This window comes from Amblyomma mixtum, chromosome 3 (assembly GCF_055824585.1).
Source record: "Amblyomma mixtum isolate Tamu chromosome 3, ASM5582458v1, whole genome shotgun sequence".
In the NCBI taxonomy this organism is placed as follows: domain Eukaryota; kingdom Metazoa; phylum Arthropoda; class Arachnida; order Ixodida; family Ixodidae; genus Amblyomma; species Amblyomma mixtum.
This window is the reverse complement of record NC_143014.1, coordinates 390,826,268-390,843,285: the sequence shown is the minus strand read 5'-3', so window position 1 is coordinate 390,843,285 and position 17,018 is coordinate 390,826,268. Positions and strand designations below refer to the sequence as shown.

At 51.3% G+C, this 17,018-nt stretch overlaps 1 protein-coding gene across 3 annotated transcripts in view; it reads left to right on the top strand.

Annotated features, from left to right (window-relative positions):
* The window catches only part of Swt1 (Swt1 RNA endoribonuclease), a 101,011-nt gene extending 84,284 nt beyond the window's left edge, over window positions 1-16,727 (top strand). For 2 of the 3 annotated variants that reach the window (XM_089584461.1, XM_089584459.1), the window contains exons 15-19: window positions 10,694-10,870; window positions 12,527-12,658; window positions 14,529-14,664; window positions 15,511-15,584; window positions 16,442-16,727. In XM_089584461.1, the coding sequence (XP_089440587.1) occupies window positions 10,694-10,870; window positions 12,527-12,658; window positions 14,529-14,664; window positions 15,511-15,584; window positions 16,442-16,562 (640 nt within the window). In that variant the 3' untranslated portion in view covers window positions 16,563-16,727. The remainder of the gene's footprint in view (window positions 1-10,693; window positions 10,871-12,526; window positions 12,659-14,528; window positions 14,665-15,510; window positions 15,585-16,441) is intronic. The other variant, XM_089584460.1, reaches the window with a different exon arrangement.
* Window positions 16,728-17,018: the final 291 nt, after the last annotated feature.

Genomic DNA, 17,018 nt, shown 5'->3' with positions numbered 1-17,018 from the left:
ACCGGCACCCTCCTTGCCGCAGTACGACAGCGCCTGTCGTGCACCGGTGCCGTCCTTCGTGCAGTCCAGCCGCTCTTATCCAGTGCCGGTACCTTCCTTCGCGTAACATGGCAGCGCCTTTCGTGCACCGGGACCTTCCCTCCGCGCATTCGAGCAATGATTTTCCAGCTCCGGCGCCGTCCTTCGCGCAGTCCCTCCGCTCGGCGCCTCTTCCGAGCAGCACCTTTCGTGCACCGGCGCCGTCCTTCGCGCAGTCCCGCCGCTCCTTTCCAGTACCGGCGCCGCCTCCGCGCAGCACCGCAGCGCCTTTCAGGCACTGGTGCCGTCCTTTGAAGTCCCGCCGCTTGTTTTCAGTGCCGGCGCCCTACTTTATAGGCCCCTTTACTCTCCTTCGCGCAGCACCGCGGCGCCTTTCGTGCACCGGTGCCGTCCTTCGTGCAGTCCAGCCGCTCTTTCTCAGTGCCGTTGCCTTTCTTCGCGTAACATGGCAGCGCCTTTCGTGCACCGGGACCTTCCCTCCGCGCATTCGAGCAATGATTTTCCAGCTCCGGTGCCGTCCTTCGCGCAGTCCCTCCGCTCGGCGCCTCCTCCGAGCAGCACCTTTCGTGCACCGGCGCCGTCCTTCGCGCAGTCCCGCCGCTCCTTTCCAGTACCGGCGCCGCCTCCGCGCAGCACCGCAGCGCCTTTCAGGCACCGGTGCCGTCCTTTGAAGTCCCGCCACTTGTTTTCAGTGCCGGCGCCCTCCTTTATAGGCCCCTTTACTCTCCTTCGCGCAGCACCGCGGCGCCTGTCGTGCACCGGTGCCGTCCTTCGTGCAGTCCAGCCGCTCTTATCCAGTGCCGGTGCCTTCCTTAGCGTAACATGGCAGCGCCTTTCGTGCACCGGGACCTTCCCTCCGCGCATTCGAGCAATGATTTTCCAGCTCCGGCGCTGTCCTTCGCGCAGTCCCTCCGCTCGGCGCCTCCTCCGAGCAGCACCTTTCGTGCACCGGCGCCGTCCTTCGCGCAGTCCCTCCGCTCCTTTCCAGTACCGGCGCCGCCTCCGCGCTGCACCGCAGCGCCCTTTCAGGCACCGGTGCCGTCCTTTGAAGTCCCGCCGCTTGTTTTCAGTGCCGGCGCCCTACTTTATAGGCCCCTTTACTCTCCTTCGCGCAGCACCGCGGCGCCTTTCGTGCACCGGTGCCGTCCTTCGTGGAGTCCAGCCGCTCTTTCTCAGTGCCGTTGCCTTTCTTCGCGTAACATGGCAGCGCCTTTCGTGCACCGGGACCTTCCCTCCGCGCATTCGAGCAATGATTTTCCAGCTCCGGCGCCGTCCTTCGCGCAGTCCCTCCGCTCGGCGCCTCCTCCGAGCAGCACCTTTCGTGCACCGGCGCCGTCCTTCGCGCAGTCCCGCCGCTCCTTTCCAGTACCGGCGCCGCCTCCGCGCAGCACCGCAGCGCCTTTCAGGCACCGGTGCCGTCCTTTGAAGTCCCGCCACTTGTTTTCAGTGCCGGCGCCCTCCTTTATAGGCCCCTTTACTCTCCTTCGCGCAGCACCGCGGCGCCTGTCGTGCACCGGTGCCGTCCTTCGTGCAGTCCAGCCGCTCTTATCCAGTGCCGGTGCCTTCCTTAGCGTAACATGGCAGCGCCTTTCGTGCACCGGGACCTTCCCTCCGCGCATTCGAGCAATGATTTTCCAGCTCCGGCGCTGTCCTTCGCGCAGTCCCTCCGCTCGGCGCCTCCTCCGAGCAGCACCTTTCGTGCACCGGCGCCGTCCTTCGCGCAGTCCCGCCGCTCCTTTCCAGTACCGGCGCCGCCTCCGCGCTGCACCGCAGCGCCCTTTCAGGCACCGGTGCCGTCCTTTGAAGTCCCGCCGCTTGTTTTCAGTGCCGGCGCCCTACTTTATAGGCCCCTTTACTCTCCTTCGCGCAGCACCGCGGCGCCTTTCGTGCACCGGTGCCGTCCTTCGTGGAGTCCAGCCGCTCTTTCTCAGTGCCGTTGCCTTTCTTCGCGTAACATGGCAGCGCCTTTCGTGCACCGGGACCTTCCCTCCGCGCATTCGAGCAATGATTTTCCAGCTCCGGTGCCGTCCTTCGCGCAGTCCCTCCGCTCGGCGCCTCCTCCGAGCAGCACCTTTCGTGCACCGGCGCCGTCCTTCGCGCAGTCCCGCCGCTCCTTTCCAGTACCGGCGCCGCCTCCGCGCAGCACCGCAGCGCCTTTCAGGCACCGGTGCCGTCCTTTGAAGTCCCGCCACTTGTTTTCAGTGCCGGCGCCCTCCTTTATAGGCCCCTTTACTCTCCTTCGCGCAGCACCGCGGCGCCTGTCGTGCACCGGTGCCGTCCTTCGTGCAGTCCAGCCGCTCTTATCCAGTGCCGGTGCCTTCCTTAGCGTAACATGGCAGCGCCTTTCGTGCACCGGGACCTTCCCTCCGCGCATTCGAGCAATGATTTTCCAGCTCCGGCGCTGTCCTTCGCGCAGTCCCTCCGCTCGGCGCCTCCTCCGAGCAGCACCTTTCGTGCACCGGCGCCGTCCTTCGCGCAGTCCCGCCGCTCCTTTCCAGTACCGGCGCCGCCTCCGCGCTGCACCGCAGCGCCCTTTCAGGCACCGGTGCCGTCCTTTGAAGTCCCGCCGCTTGTTTTCAGTGCCGGCGCCCTACTTTATAGGCCCCTTTACTCTCCTTCGCGCAGCACCGCGGCGCCTTTCGTGCACCGGTGCCGTCCTTCGTGGAGTCCAGCCGCTCTTTCTCAGTGCCGTTGCCTTTCTTCGCGTAACATGGCAGCGCCTTTCGTGCACCGGGACCTTCCCTCCGCGCATTCGAGCAATGATTTTCCAGCTCCGGCGCCGTCCTTCGCGCAGTCCCTCCGCTCGGCGCCTCCTCCGAGCAGCACCTTTCGTGCACCGGCGCCGTCCTTCGCGCAGTCCCGCCGCTCCTTTCCAGTACCGGCGCCGCCTCCGCGCAGCACCGCAGCGCCTTTCAGGCACCGGTGCCGTCCTTTGAAGTCCCGCCACTTGTTTTCAGTGCCGGCGCCCTCCTTTATAGGCCCCTTTACTCTCCTTCGCGCAGCACCGCGGCGCCTTTCGTGCACCGGTGCCGTCCTTCGTGAAGTCCAGCCGCTCTTTCTCAGTGCCGTTGCCTTTCTTCGCGTAACATGGCAGCGCCTTTCGTGCACCGGGACCTTCCCTCCGCGCATTCGAGCAATGATTTTCCAGCTCCGGTGCCGTCCTTCGCGCAGTCCCTCCGCTCGGCGCCTCCTCCGAGCAGCACCTTTCGTGCACCGGCGCCGTCCTTCGCGCAGTCCCGCCGCTCCTTTCCAGTACCGGCGCCGCCTCCGCGCAGCACCGCAGCGCCTTTCAGGCACCGGTGCCGTCCTTTGAAGTCCCGCCACTTGTTTTCAGTGCCGGCGCCCTCCTTTATAGGCCCCTTTACTCTCCTTCGCGCAGCACCGCGGCGCCTGTCGTGCACCGGTGCCGTCCTTCGTGCAGTCCAGCCGCTCTTATCCAGTGCCGGTGCCTTCCTTAGCGTAACATGGCAGCGCCTTTCGTACACCGGGACCTTCCCTCCGCGCATTCGAGCAATGATTTTCCAGCTCCGGCGCCGTCCTTCGCGCAGTCCCTCCGCTCGGCGCCTCTTTCGTGCACCGGGGCCGTCCTTCGCGCAGTGCCGCCGCTCCTTTCCAGTACCGGCGCCGCCTCCGCGCAGCACCGCAGCGCCTTTCAGGCACCGGTGCCGTCCTTTGAAGTCCCGCCGCTTGTTTTCAGTGCCGGCGCCCTCCTTTGCAGTCCCGCCGCTTTTTTTCAGTGCCGGCGCCCTCCTTTATAGGCCCCTTTACTCTCCTTCGCGCAGCACCGCGGCGCCTTTCGTGCACCGGTGCCGTCCTTCGCGCAGTCCAGCCGCTCTTTCTCAGTGCCGGTGCCTTCCTTCACGTAGCACGGCAGCGCCTTTCGTTCACCGGAACCTTCCCTCGCGCGGTCGAACAATGATTTCCCAGCTCCGGCGCCGGCCTTCACGCAGTCCCACGGTCGGCGCCTCCTCCGAGCAGCACCTTTCGTGCACCGGCGCCGTCCTTCGCGCAGTCCCGCCGCTCCTTTCCAGTACCGGCGCCGCCTCCGCGCAGCACCGCAGCGCCTTTCAGGCACCGGCGCCGTCCTTCGAAGTCCGGCCGCTTGTTTTCAGTACCGGCGCCCTCCTTTATAGCCCCCTTTGCCCTCCTTCGCGCAGCACCTCAGTGCATTTCGTGCAGTACGGCAGCGCTTTCGTGCGCCGGTGCCGTCCTTCGTGCAGTCCAGCCGCTTTTTTACAGTGCCGGTTCCTTCCTTCGCGTAGCACGGCAGCGCCTTTGGTGCACTGTAACCTTCTCTCGCGCAGTCGAGCAATGTTTTAGCTCCGGTGCCATCCTTCGCGCAGTGCCGCCGCTCCTTTCCAGTAGCGGCGCCTCCGCACAGCACAGCAGCGCCTCTTAGGGCAGCGGCGCCGTCCTTCGAAGTCCTGCCGCTCTCTTTCAGTACTGGCATCCTCTTTTGAACCCCCATTTATCCTCCTGCGGGCAGGACTGCAGCGCCTTTCGAGCATCCTTCCTTTGCGCAGCCCAGGAATGATTTTCTAACCCCGGCGGCGTCCTTTGCGCTCTCCCTCCGCTCGATCTTTTCTAATACCGACGCCTCCTTCACGCAGCACCACAGTGCTTTTCGTGCCCCGGCGCCGTCCTTCGTGCAGTCATCAGTGCACGTTAAAAGAACCCCAGGTGGTCGAAATTTACGGAGCCCTTCACGGAGTCCCACCGCTCTTTTTTTAACTATTGGCGCCCTGCCTAGCGCAGACCCACAGTGCTTTTCCAGCTCTGGCGGCGTCCTTCGCGCAGTCCCGTAGCGTTATTCCAACACCGGCGCCGTCCTTCGCGCGTTCCCGGAGCGCTTTTCGAGGCCCGCCGCATCATTCGTGCAGTCCCGCAATGCTTTTATAGCCTCGCGCCTTCGTTCTCGCAGTCCCCCAGCGCGTATTCAGTACCGGCACCGATGTTTTCGCGTACCTGCGGCACTTTTCCACCCATGATGCCGTCCTTCGCGTGAACGCGCAACGCTTTTTCAGCCCTGGCTCCCTCTAAGCAGTCCCGCAGCGCCTTTTAGGACTTGCCTTATCGCGCATTTTGGTATCAAAATCGTATCGTATTTCGTATCAAAATTCTAGAGCTCAATTTTTTTCTTGTGATGAGGTTCTTGTTTACGTAACAAGAATCGTTTAAGCAGCGGACTACTTTTTCGTCGTGGAGGAATTCTGTGCACAGAGGCTGAATGTGAGCGGAGCTTCACTGCAGACTTGAGTTGTATCCGACTATAGCTGCACCGCTTATTTTTTTTTGCGATCTGACCGCCCATTCACCAAGCCTTGGCGGAAAAGTCTCGAAACATATTGGAAGGGTCGCGGCCACCACTCGCGCCCGATTCAGGCGGCCGTTGAGACGTAAACAAACCGGTATTGCCGTTGCGACGAAAATTCGACATCAGCTGGTCGATTGGCAAGAGCGTGTTAGCATCAGCCGCTGCCTACAGAGGGTGTCGCGTAAAGCTGCAACTGCTCGTTACTCGCCGCGGTGGCGTAGTGACTTTGGCATTCACCTGCAAGATAGAATCCCTGCCGCGTTTCGATGGAGGCGAAATACCAAGAAGCCCGTGTGCTGTGCGCTGTCAGCGCACGTAACCCCCAAGTGGTCCAAATTAATCCGGAGCCCTCCACTACGGCGTCTTTCATAGCCCATGCGTCGCTGGGATGTTAAAAACTCCGCGTGCCACATACCAGCAACTCCTCGTGTGCAAAGCAGCGTTTTTTTTTTCTTAATATGAATGCGCTGTGTGAAATCTGATTCGATGGGAGCCGTGAAACGCGCCATGACTGAGCGAAAAACACTACTGGACAGCTGAGGACAATGTACGCTGATAGAAAAGCTGTCGTACACGTCCTGTTTGGTTCGACGTCACTTCTTGTAGCAGCGCGAATCAACATGAGGGTAAGAGGATTACACTCGAAAGTGCTGAACTTCGACTTACTGCATAAAAGAGGACAGGGATCAGCAACGAGGAAGGAGCCCGCTGAAAACGCCATGGTGCAATCAGCAGTGGTATGGCATCAGGTGTCCCCTATTTCTTCACTGTTGTGTATGCATACGCAGTGTGCTGCTGCTGGGACCACCTCATTCAGAGGCATGTGCAGTTCTGACTGACAGGCAGACATGTGGTACGGTGAAGACATGTTGAAATGACGAAGTCCCTGGCGATCATTGCAATTGATGCGGAGGGGCATGTGCCAGCAGTAAGACTCCTATTGTGTGACTGATTTGCACTGACAATCTGAATTCACTCACACCAATGACAGTTTCAGTTTGACAGTTCATTTATTTGTGCGTTGTTCATTAGTTCAAATCATGTGTGTCTAGTGGCCATCAATTCTCCTCTTCGGTGGTTGTTCTGAGCACTCTTGCAGAGTCCTAAAACCTCCAACGACGCCAAGGTTTGCCCATGACGACCCTGTTAATGCTAGTTCGTTATAATTTCAGCAGAGGGATGTATCACTTGTGTAGCAGGGCGGTACATTGTAAATGCCTCCTTGCCTTAATTAGTTGTGATTGCCAATCGTAACGTGTTCAAGCTTTCTTGGCTGATTTATACTGATCTGAACTAAGTGTGTTGGTGGCCCAGTTGTCCTAGGGTGGATTTATAGCCCCCCCCTCCCACCCCCCGCTTCCGCCTCCTTCCGCGTCTACAAATCTGAGTAAAGTAAGGGCTTTGGCTTTTGGCTGCTGATCTCAAGGTCGCGAGATCGAATCCCAGCCGCAGAGACCGCATTTCGAATGAAAGTGGAATGCAAAACCGCCGGTATGCTGGCATAAAAAAATTCCGAGGAATCCCCTTCCGAGAAATCTCGAGGGTGGTGGATCGGGCTATTCGGTGCTCAGATGTTTTTTCAGGAGGGCTAAAATTCGAAACTGACACAGGGAGACAGTCATGGAAGTAGCGTCCATGTCTGCCTCTCCCTTTGTCCGTGTCAAATTTTAGCCCCCCCCCCCCCTCCGCCCCCCCCGAACTGACCCCTACGAGAGTCTGCCATAAGTCCGCCTTTAGGTTGTTCTCACTGTTTCACTAGCTAACACTCCAGTATTTTTGCTGGTGTTGCTGCCCCAATTTTGTTCACCATTAATTTTAAACCATCGGGTCTCGGGAAGTTGATCTATCTTGTATTTTGTATTCCGAAACCGTATACAGTATATAGTTCTCGGTTCTTATCCACAACGCACACGTGCCTCGTCCTGCTGTGTTTGCTTTTTTTAAGTTTGTTTGGCAACCTGCTCATCCCCTGGACAGCAACCTGCTGCCCTCAGTGCTGTCGCAGAGGTATTTTTCTACCTTGCTGGCTCGGTGGACTGCATATTGTGATACAACCAGAGTCGTGAAGGACTCTGATAAAACTCAAGAATGAAATGCAAATGCTCCTCAAAGGAAGAGGCATTGATTGTTTCCCACCCGTTAGCCAGACGTAACCCAGTCAAGCTTTCTTAGCTGATCTGTCTGATTCTCATGACTTCGCTGTTGCCAGACCGCTGTGATTTATACAACCAGAGTCGTGAAGGACTCTGATAAAACTCAAGAATGAAATGCAAATGCTCCTCAAAGGAAGAGGCATTGATTGTTTCCCACCCGTTAGCCAGACGTAACCCAGTCAAGCTTTCTTAGCTGATCTGTCTGATTCTCATGACTTCGCTGTTGCCAGACCGCTGTGATTTATACAACCAGAGTCGTGAAGGACTCTGATAAAACTCAAAAATGAAATGCAAATGCTCCTCAAAGGAAGAGGCATTGATTGTTTCCCACCCGTTAGCCAGACGTAACCCAGTCAAGCTTTCTTAGCTGATCTGTCTGATTCTCATGACTTCGCTGTTGCCAGACCGCTGTGATTTATACAACCAGAGTCGTGAAGGACTCTGATAAAACTCAAGAATGAAATGCAAATGCTCCTCAAAGGAAGAGGCATTGTTTCCCACCCGTTAGCCAGACGTAACCCAGTCAAGCTTTCTTAGCTGATCTGTCTGATTCTCATGACTTCGCTGTTGCCAGACCGCTGCGATTTATACAACCAGAGTCGTGAAGGACTCTGATAAACCTCAAGAATGAAATGCAAATGCTCCTCAAAGGAAGAGGCATTGATTGTTTCCCACCCGTTAGCCAGACGTAACCCAGTCAAGCTTTCTGGGCTGATCTGTCTGATTCTCATGACTTCGCTGTTGCCAGACCGCTGCGATTTATACAACCAGAGTCGTGAAGGACTCTGATAAACCTCAAGAATGAAATGCAAATGCTCCTCAAAGGAAGAGGCATTGATTGTTTCCCACCCGTTAGCCAGACGTAACCCAGTCAAGCTTTCTTAGCTGATCTGTCTGATTCTCATGGCTTCGCTGTTGCCAGACCGCTGCGATTTTACCGCACCCGGTGTAAGGGTAGACCACGACGTCATTAAAACCGGTTGACGCCATTGGCTGGACGGCCTCCTTGAGGGCCATCTGCTGCTTTGTTCCAGAGTTGTATCTCGCTTTGGTTTCATTTTGTCTGCCCATTTAGCCCTTCCACTGCGACCTCTAAGTGGCATATTCTATGCCACGGGTGTCCTTGCCCTTTCTTGTGCTGTTGTCGAGCATCTGCAGGCCAAAAAAAGACTACTGAAACGGAGTTATGAACACCACAATTAAGGTTCTTCGTGGTTGCCGACATCCATATATACTGGAGCTCGCTGAATGCTCGCGCGCAGAACGGGAAACCTGTCGTTTTGTGGGAGAAAAACCGATCGGTGCAGGAAACAGCGCGCAGTGTGCGTTCTGCGTCTTCCCACTAGTGAGCGGGGAGTTGCGCGCCGGGGCACGCAGACACAAACAGTACAAACTGGATGACAACTACAACACAGGTGAAAATGTGTTCTAGTAATTGATCTGCTTTCTTGTGGATCCCTGCCATTCAGAGAGAAGAGTTGTGCCCTAGTGAAAAACCCTGTAAAGACAGGCTGACCCTTCACCTTCTCTTTGGTGCAGATGTGACTGAAAATGAAAATATTGAGCCATTAGTATGTCAAAAAAACCCTCTCTTAAATTCAGCTGCAGTGGCATCCGCTTTTTATGCGAGAGGTGCGAGGTTCGATGTCCAGTGCTGCTGGGTGCCCACTGGTTAATCCAATGGGGAGCTTCACCTAGTCTTCTCCTAGCCTGGTGCTCAGCCTATGATTGGGTCTTTGACTCCACCTTGAGTGCACACCTTGCATCATGGCACTTTAGCAGAGCTTCCAGTGCGTCATTAAATTTTATTTTTTAAATGTCATGACCCTCAGTAAGCACAATGTTCAGATGGCACAAGCCATTTTCTCTAAACGTAACAGCTGGCATGGCTCAACCACGACCTACTGTACTATACAGTAGGTCGTGGGCTCAGACACACAGAAAAACAGCCCATGTATCTGCTACTGCATGACCAGGTTGCCTAGCATCTGGTGCTTTACCTTCCAGCAGGTGGTCTGTCACTAAGAGTGCACTGCCAAATCAAATGATGAGCCACTGCTGATGTCCCTGTGGTTGAGTGGCCTGGATGCCATTTTACATTTTGGAGTGTATAGAGGAGCAGTCCTTGGGTCAGGGGCCACTGTTGCTAGGGGCTTGGATACTCCATGTACCCTAAATTAACATATGGTGTGGTTGTTTTGCTTAATTAGGTACACTTAAGGGGATATTGCTGCAGTTTCTTGTGGGTCAGAAGTTTCATTTGTGCCATTCATGTTGTCTACGTGGAGTCAGCCGATTACTGTGCAAGAAAAAATACAAACACCTTCAGCTCCTTGCTATATTTTTGCTTGGTTGTCATGTGAAGATGGCTGCCTATACATTTTTTGTATGCTCCTATAAGGTCAATTCGCAGTATGCACCCGTCCCTGTCATGTCTTTCATCCTGGTGTTTTTCGTCATGCTGTCGGCATGACCTTGGAAGTCGTTTTGCATGTTGAGTTGTAATAGAAGCATTTCTGGGTGCCTTTAATGTTTCGAAATGTGTAGGTAGGTATTTTTAACTATGCATTCAATTTGGTTTGTTTTCTGTGCTGGCATGTTTGCGACATGTTTGTGATGCATTACCAATGGCAAGGCTGGTGTGCATAGAGGGATTCGTGCTGGGTAAGAATGACCTTAAACATTGTTCTACATAGTCTAGGTACACTTTTGTATCTAGTAAAAGGTATGGCAGTGGTACGGATGCTTATGCAAAAGTTAACAAACTTCACTTTTCACCATGCATTTTAGCTTTGGTGCTTCAAACTTCCCATCAGTAAATAGATATTGACTGCACACAAAAACACATGGCAGAAAGTACAGACAGCACTCTCATTGCAGGATGTACTACAGCAAATTGCAGATGAATGTAGTGTTGCAGTTGTCTGGGTGGTGCTACTATGTAAAGTTGTATGCTAGCAAAGTGCAACTGGAGCTGTTGTTTAAATTTTTTTACACATCATTTGACTGCCCAGTTTCAAGTTAGTTGCTGCAGTCTAGCTGGACTACCGACATAGTGGCTAGGTGTGAAACTGCTGATCACGCATTACTTCAGTGGTGACAAAGTGCCAAGATGCTTGATTCGGCGCACACCATTAATAACCGTGGTCATTGAGCTCACTAGTGGCAAAATTGACTTTACCTGCAGGCCACCAAAACCAGCATCAGGAGTCATGGGCATTTCTGGCGAAAACTCTTCCTGCATTCGGGTGCACCATCCTCTTGGAGACCATGAAGCAGAGGATGGCCAGTGGGAACTGGATTTTCCTCCCAGCCCAGCGGCCGAACTACTCGATGATGTGTGGCCACTCATTAATGACTACTGGTCAGTGCGGGCTGCTATGTTTTGACCACTGATGGAACGAAAACTGCTATGCATCTCAATCTGCAGTCCTGGAGAAGTTGAAAATTGGGAGATAAATATCTTGGAACATGCACATGACAGGAAAATATCAAATTGAGTAGTCTGGAAATACCAACACTGCTGTTTTCTCATATTAGCATTCACGCAGACTACAGTGGCTAAAAGATTGATTTTTAGTTAATTAGGAGCTTTACAACAATTACCATCCTAGTACTTTGTGTTCACCTATTCGCATGTAATTTTGTATTTTTTATGTGGAGCCGCCATTAGCACTAATCAAACTAATGTTACTCTTCCATGCTTCCGGCTTGCTTGAGGCTCTGAGGCATTGCAATACAGGGTGCAGAATTCCTTGGCTACTTTAAAGATCTTATCAAAATTGCTAATGGCATTGCTCTCGTGGTCCCTGAGTGCTCAATATCTCCTCCATCCTTCAACAGATTTGCAGTTACTCTATCCTCAACTGCCTCTTTTTATCTCTGGATTCCTTTTAAGGCTTTTCCTACACTCTCTATCATTAGCAATGATATATCCTATTTCATGGCTTTGCTGCCTCTGTCATTATGCCATGATTCCGGTTACTGTAGTACAAATCTGTGCAGAATTCCTTGGCTACTTCTAATGAAAATGCCCTCCTGGTCTCTTAATGAGTGATCTGATTTTTACTGATGCCTAGCTTGCTTTTTGCCGTGTGAGGCTTCCATCACTGTTCAGAGCCTGCTCGAACTTTTTCACATCGAAAGTTCACATTTTGACAGTTATGCTAGTTCTTTCTATGAGTTTCAACACTTTTATAATATTTAACTATGCTGCAACTGTTCTCATGCCTATCTGTGAGATATATTGTGCTAGTAATCTTGTTTGGGTTTGCTTGTGTAGGTTTGGGGACATTACCTTAACCCTTGCAGACACTGATTGCTATTTTCATTCAAGAAAGAAATCTGCCACTTAGTCATGCAGACCTCGAAAAAACTAGCCAACCAGAGGCTAGTTTTGCTGTATGAATATCTCCTGTTGGGTTTCTACAGCCATGCACATTTTGTACAAAGCGTCATGGTAGTTGGAAGTTGTAGAATTGACACAGTAGCATTTGTAACATAAGCATTTTGTGGGATCATGGCATTTTCTTCTGAAGATGCACATCGTGCGAGAAACAGAATGAAATCATACTATTAATAATGGATGACAAAATCTGGCTACACTGTATTTGTGATATGAGTAGTGCTGAATTCATCTGAAACAAAGAAATCACTGCTAGTTGTGGCACACTTTGAGAAAAAGCAGTGCCATTTACGTAGTCATAGTTCTTGGTTACGATGCTCAGCTGCTGATCCGAAAGACGCGGGTTCGATTCCGGCCGTGGCGGTCGAATTTCGATGGAGGAGAAATTCTAGAGGCCCGTGTACTGTGCGATGTCAGTGCACATTAAAGAACCCCAGGTGGTCGAAATTTCCAGAGCCCTTCACTACTGTGTCCCTCATAGCCTGAATCGTTTTGGGATGTTAAACCCTATAAACTAAACTGTAGTCATAGTTCCCCAAGTTTACTTATTAGTGATGTCGTTGCCACTGCAAGTTGCCTTTGTGGGCAGTAAGTGCATTGGTGGCCCTGTTGCAGTGGGAACATCTCTCAGCTTTTGGGGAAGCAGCATCTTTTCATCTACGTGGAGCGCCCCAGCTTCAACCTGGATTTGTGCACTGTGCATGAGGTGTACAAGCGTGTCACTCTCACCATGGACCACCTGGGGAGGTGAGTCACAAGCTGCTCGGTTGGCCTAGAAGTACTGTCCTCTGCTTACTGTCTAGGATAGCACCAACGTTGTGTTCTGTAACAGAGCTGTATGTTAAGATCAGAGGCCCAGGGAATCTGCTACCTGACTTCTGAAGTTTTCGGAGCAACTAGCATTTTTTCTGTGTGCAAGCTGGGATGTGCCACCATGTGATGCAATGGGCACTCATACTCTAGTCTTGATAGTCGAGTAGAAGTTTGCAGCATCTGTGATCAGTTTGTGCAGGCGTAAAGCTTTTATGTTATATTAGAGATGGGCATGTGCATGCAGTGAGCATCTCTGTGTCACATGGTGCACAATGCCTTGCCTTTGCATGTGCGAGAATGTCATGTCTTGCACTCATGTGCAGGCAGTGAAGGACGGAGCTGCTCAGTAAAAAAGTTTTGCAGTAACAAAATCTGAAGCTCCGTGATGAGCAATAGTTTTCTGTTGCTGCAGCCTCTGCTAAATGGGCATGGGTAGGTACAGTGGGGCACTTAGTGCATCAGCCAGATTAGGCACCTGCTTGTCTTGGACACATGTACTTAGTCCAGTGCACAATTTGAAGGTGATCATGTTTTTTTGGCAATGTGGCATTCCTTTAGGCTACAGTTTAGCAGCATGGCCTGAAGGAGTGTCATTTAAGCTCGCCAAAGGATTTCTCTATACTAAGCCGTCATTTTTATTGCAGATTGTGACTGTTACACTGCTCCATTTTGGCCCGAACAAACGTGATAACCTTAATAGCACACTACACCACAGCTATGGTACCCTGCCCCATTCTCTTCCCAAACCATCCTTCGTGAGCGGCATTATCAGAACCCTTCTTTAGTGCACAATGAGGTGGGAATGGGAATGAGCTGTGGGCATTTCCAGGTTGCATTTTATGGTGCACCCTTTGAGTAGTTGGGGAAATAATTTTGCTGCTGTCTATGTGTGCTGCTTGTAAAAAAGATTTTTTTCTGTTTTCAGTGATGCCATTATCAACTCTGACAGAAACAGCATGGTGGAGCCATCAGATGCCTTGAGTAAAACACATAGCTGCTGTGGCGTAAATGGCTCTACATTACACACGCTTTATTCTCTCAAAGCATGAGAAACCTGCGTGTGACCTGTGTGGTGAAGTGGCTGCCATAAACCAAATCTTATATTCATGTACAAAACTTGAAAAACTGAGAAAAAAACATCATATCTTATGCAATTTTGTAACAAACATATCCCGTTCCACCCCAGCTTGCTCCTTGGAGGTAATTCACTTGTCAAATAGGCAAAGGTACAGCTAAGGAGGTGAAGGGAAGAGCACTTTCAGCTGAAGTTTTCAAACCTTGAGTGGCAGTGCTCACCCTTTTCTGTCCAAGTTGAAGTGTTTTGTCATTTGTGCTATTTGCTGAGGTGGTGTGGTGAAAGATATTTGTGATGAAAAAGATGCTGTATGTGCAGCAGTGGTAATAAGACTTGCTTCTCTTCAGTGTGATGTGCTGTCATCTATCGCCACCCCCATCTGTTTTTCAAGTGCTTGAAGTTAATGCACTCCTCTCTACTCAATAAATGGATGTGCTTTTACTTTTTCGGCTGAAACAGTTTATGAAACAGTCCAGGATCTTTCAATCTAAATCAAGAAGTACTCTGTCAGCGCTGTTTTGCTTTTTCATGCTTATTGTCTGCTATTATTTTGTGAAATCTCTCTTGCCCACACTGCCTGTTCTTATTTCATCCCCCCTACTTGCCACAAGGCTGCAAATGACTGCCTGACATTTCAGGTGCACCCATCAGGGCACTGAACAGTGCTAGGTAACGCTGAGCCAAGCATTTAAAGCAAAAGATCACTTTAATAGTAGCATGGTCTTTTAGTGCAGGAGGCTACCCACTGATCCTCTTTCCCTGCAGCCTCGTGGAACGATCCAATGAAGAGCGCGAGAACCTGGTTGGGGCGGCAAACACCTTTGTGAACACCTTGGTGGAACTTGCTAAGCTGCTTCTCCACAAGGTATGGCTCTGTCTGTTCTGTTGACTGTAGTTTTATTTGGAAAGGGTGTCGTCATATGCAAGGACAAGGAAACGTCCTGAAGGAAATGTGATTCACCTGCTCAAAGTTCACCTTGAGGTTGAGGGGCAGGGCCTGGGAAGGTATGTTACAGCAACGGGGCTTTGACACTTGATTTGATGGCTTCATCTATTGACAACTATTAACAGCAGCCGCATGGTCCTCTCCCAGCATGCCATATTGGTGCCCATTCAGGTGACCTTCATACCAAGGCCTTACTGAGTCTTCATTTTGAAGCTAAAGCTAGGGGTTAAGGTGAGATGGCAAACTGTTTTGATACTGAAAAAGCATGGAGAGAATTTGTTGTCTTTAAGCTGCCTACATGCTGCCACAGTGGCTCAGTGGTTATGGTGCTCATCCTCTGGCCCAAAAGATGCAATGCCAGCCTCAGCAGTATCATTTCAACGGAGGCAAAATTCTAGACGCCCAGGTGGTCGAAATTACCTGGAGCCCTCCACTACAGCGTCTCTCATAGCCTGAGTTTCTTTGGGACGTATAAGCCAAATTAAAAATGCTGCCCATAAATGGAGCTCTACATAATTCAAATTTTTGGCCCCCTTCAAGCTGGCAAATCATTTGCGACGCCAGAACCCAAGTGCAGCCGCTGCATGAGCGGTGTCATCCCAGAAGAGGTACGCTGAACTGAAACCAGACTCAGCAATAGTTAAAATTCTTTACTCGAGACAAATGCTTTGAGATTTTTAATGCCAAACATTCGAATCAAATTATCCAAATTATAACTAGGCACATGCCTAGTTATGAGATGCTTTTATTATTGCATGTTCACAGGCTGGACTACCTGATGGTGATTGGAGTGTGACTGGGGAAGAAATGCTGGATTTCGTCCTCGACCCTGAAAACAAGTGAGTATTCCAGCTCATGAACTTGATCGTTTGTGCAGTGTTGTGCAGAGTTGGCTGTATGGCCTCAACTACAGATAGTCCTTCAGATAGTATAACTGCTGTTTTAGAAAAGGGCTGGTAAAATCAACTGTGGCAGCTCTAAAGGCCTCGTTTGCTAGTATGGAGGCAGTTCTTGCTGAAGTCTCTTCTGCAGGGAGTTTCGGTTGACTCATGCTTTAAAGGAAAAGCCATGCCAAATTTTTGTTGTTTTTTCTTTGGAATGATACTTGAAACATTAGTAAATGTAGATCACATCATAGAATTGCCCACACTGAGTAAATAATTTTCTTCTCTTATGTAGCTTCAGTTTGGTTTGAGTAGCCCAATGGTGGCTGCAATGTCACAGGTAAGTATGAGATCATGTGATGCATACAAAAGCTGCAATCTTTGGAAATTGGATGCATTGCTATTAGGAAGACCACAGAAAAAGGTTGACACAACAAAAAAGAACGCTCAAAGATTGAGTGACCAACTAGCCCAGCACCAGGTTCTTACAAAAGTTGCTTGTTTTTCTTAATTCACTCCAGCACTAGCCTGCTTGAAGCTGGAATGGCAGCAAATTCTTATAAAGGTGCACTAAAGAGGAAATTGAACTTGCCTTTTACCATGGGAACCTGATTTACACGTTCCCAGCATTCTTTGAAACTTCGAATTATTGTCCTATGCGGCTGATTTCATAACGTCCTGGCTCCCACCTTTTTTGAAGTGATTGCTGAAGGTAGGAGGAGCAGCAGGAAGCAGGAATGGTTGGTAGCAAGAGTGGGCTGGGTCTAAGTAACTTTCTGTCCAAAAATTGTCCGCTGTGCCCATCTGTGCAGGGACATCGTGGCCATGGGTTACCGGCAGATTGTGGCTCTGCACAAGTCGCTGATTCATTGCATTCATCGCATTCTGCAAATTCTGGATGCAATAGCTCCTCCCGAAGCCTCCAGCAAGTGACTGGAAAGGTGCATCAAGCACTGCTGCTGCTTCAAGCAGACCCATTCGCTGTGCCTCCTTCCTGTCATCTGGTTGGAGCATCCTGCCTGCCTCCCCCAGTTTTCTAGACCAAAGGTCATTTTCGAGCAGTGCAGGAGCAGAAAATAAAAGTTCTTTCCTTTTTTTTCCCGTGTGAAAACTGTTCCTACATTGCCTGCTACCATGATTTCCGAACTATGGACTGCACCGAGTGTAATCCAGTGTTCAGTCCTCTTAAGAAAATTTTTTTTACTAGATTGTCTATACCAGGTACATATTTTAGCAACCCAGCATGGCAGCATTATCCAGGCTATTTGAGCAAGCAAAGTGTTTGTTTTGAGCAGATTTGTGGCACTGACTCCACATTCTTCCTTACTGTGAACAGCTTGGCTACATGCATGCCCAAAGTCTGGTGGCGATTAGTGAGTTGTAGGGAGA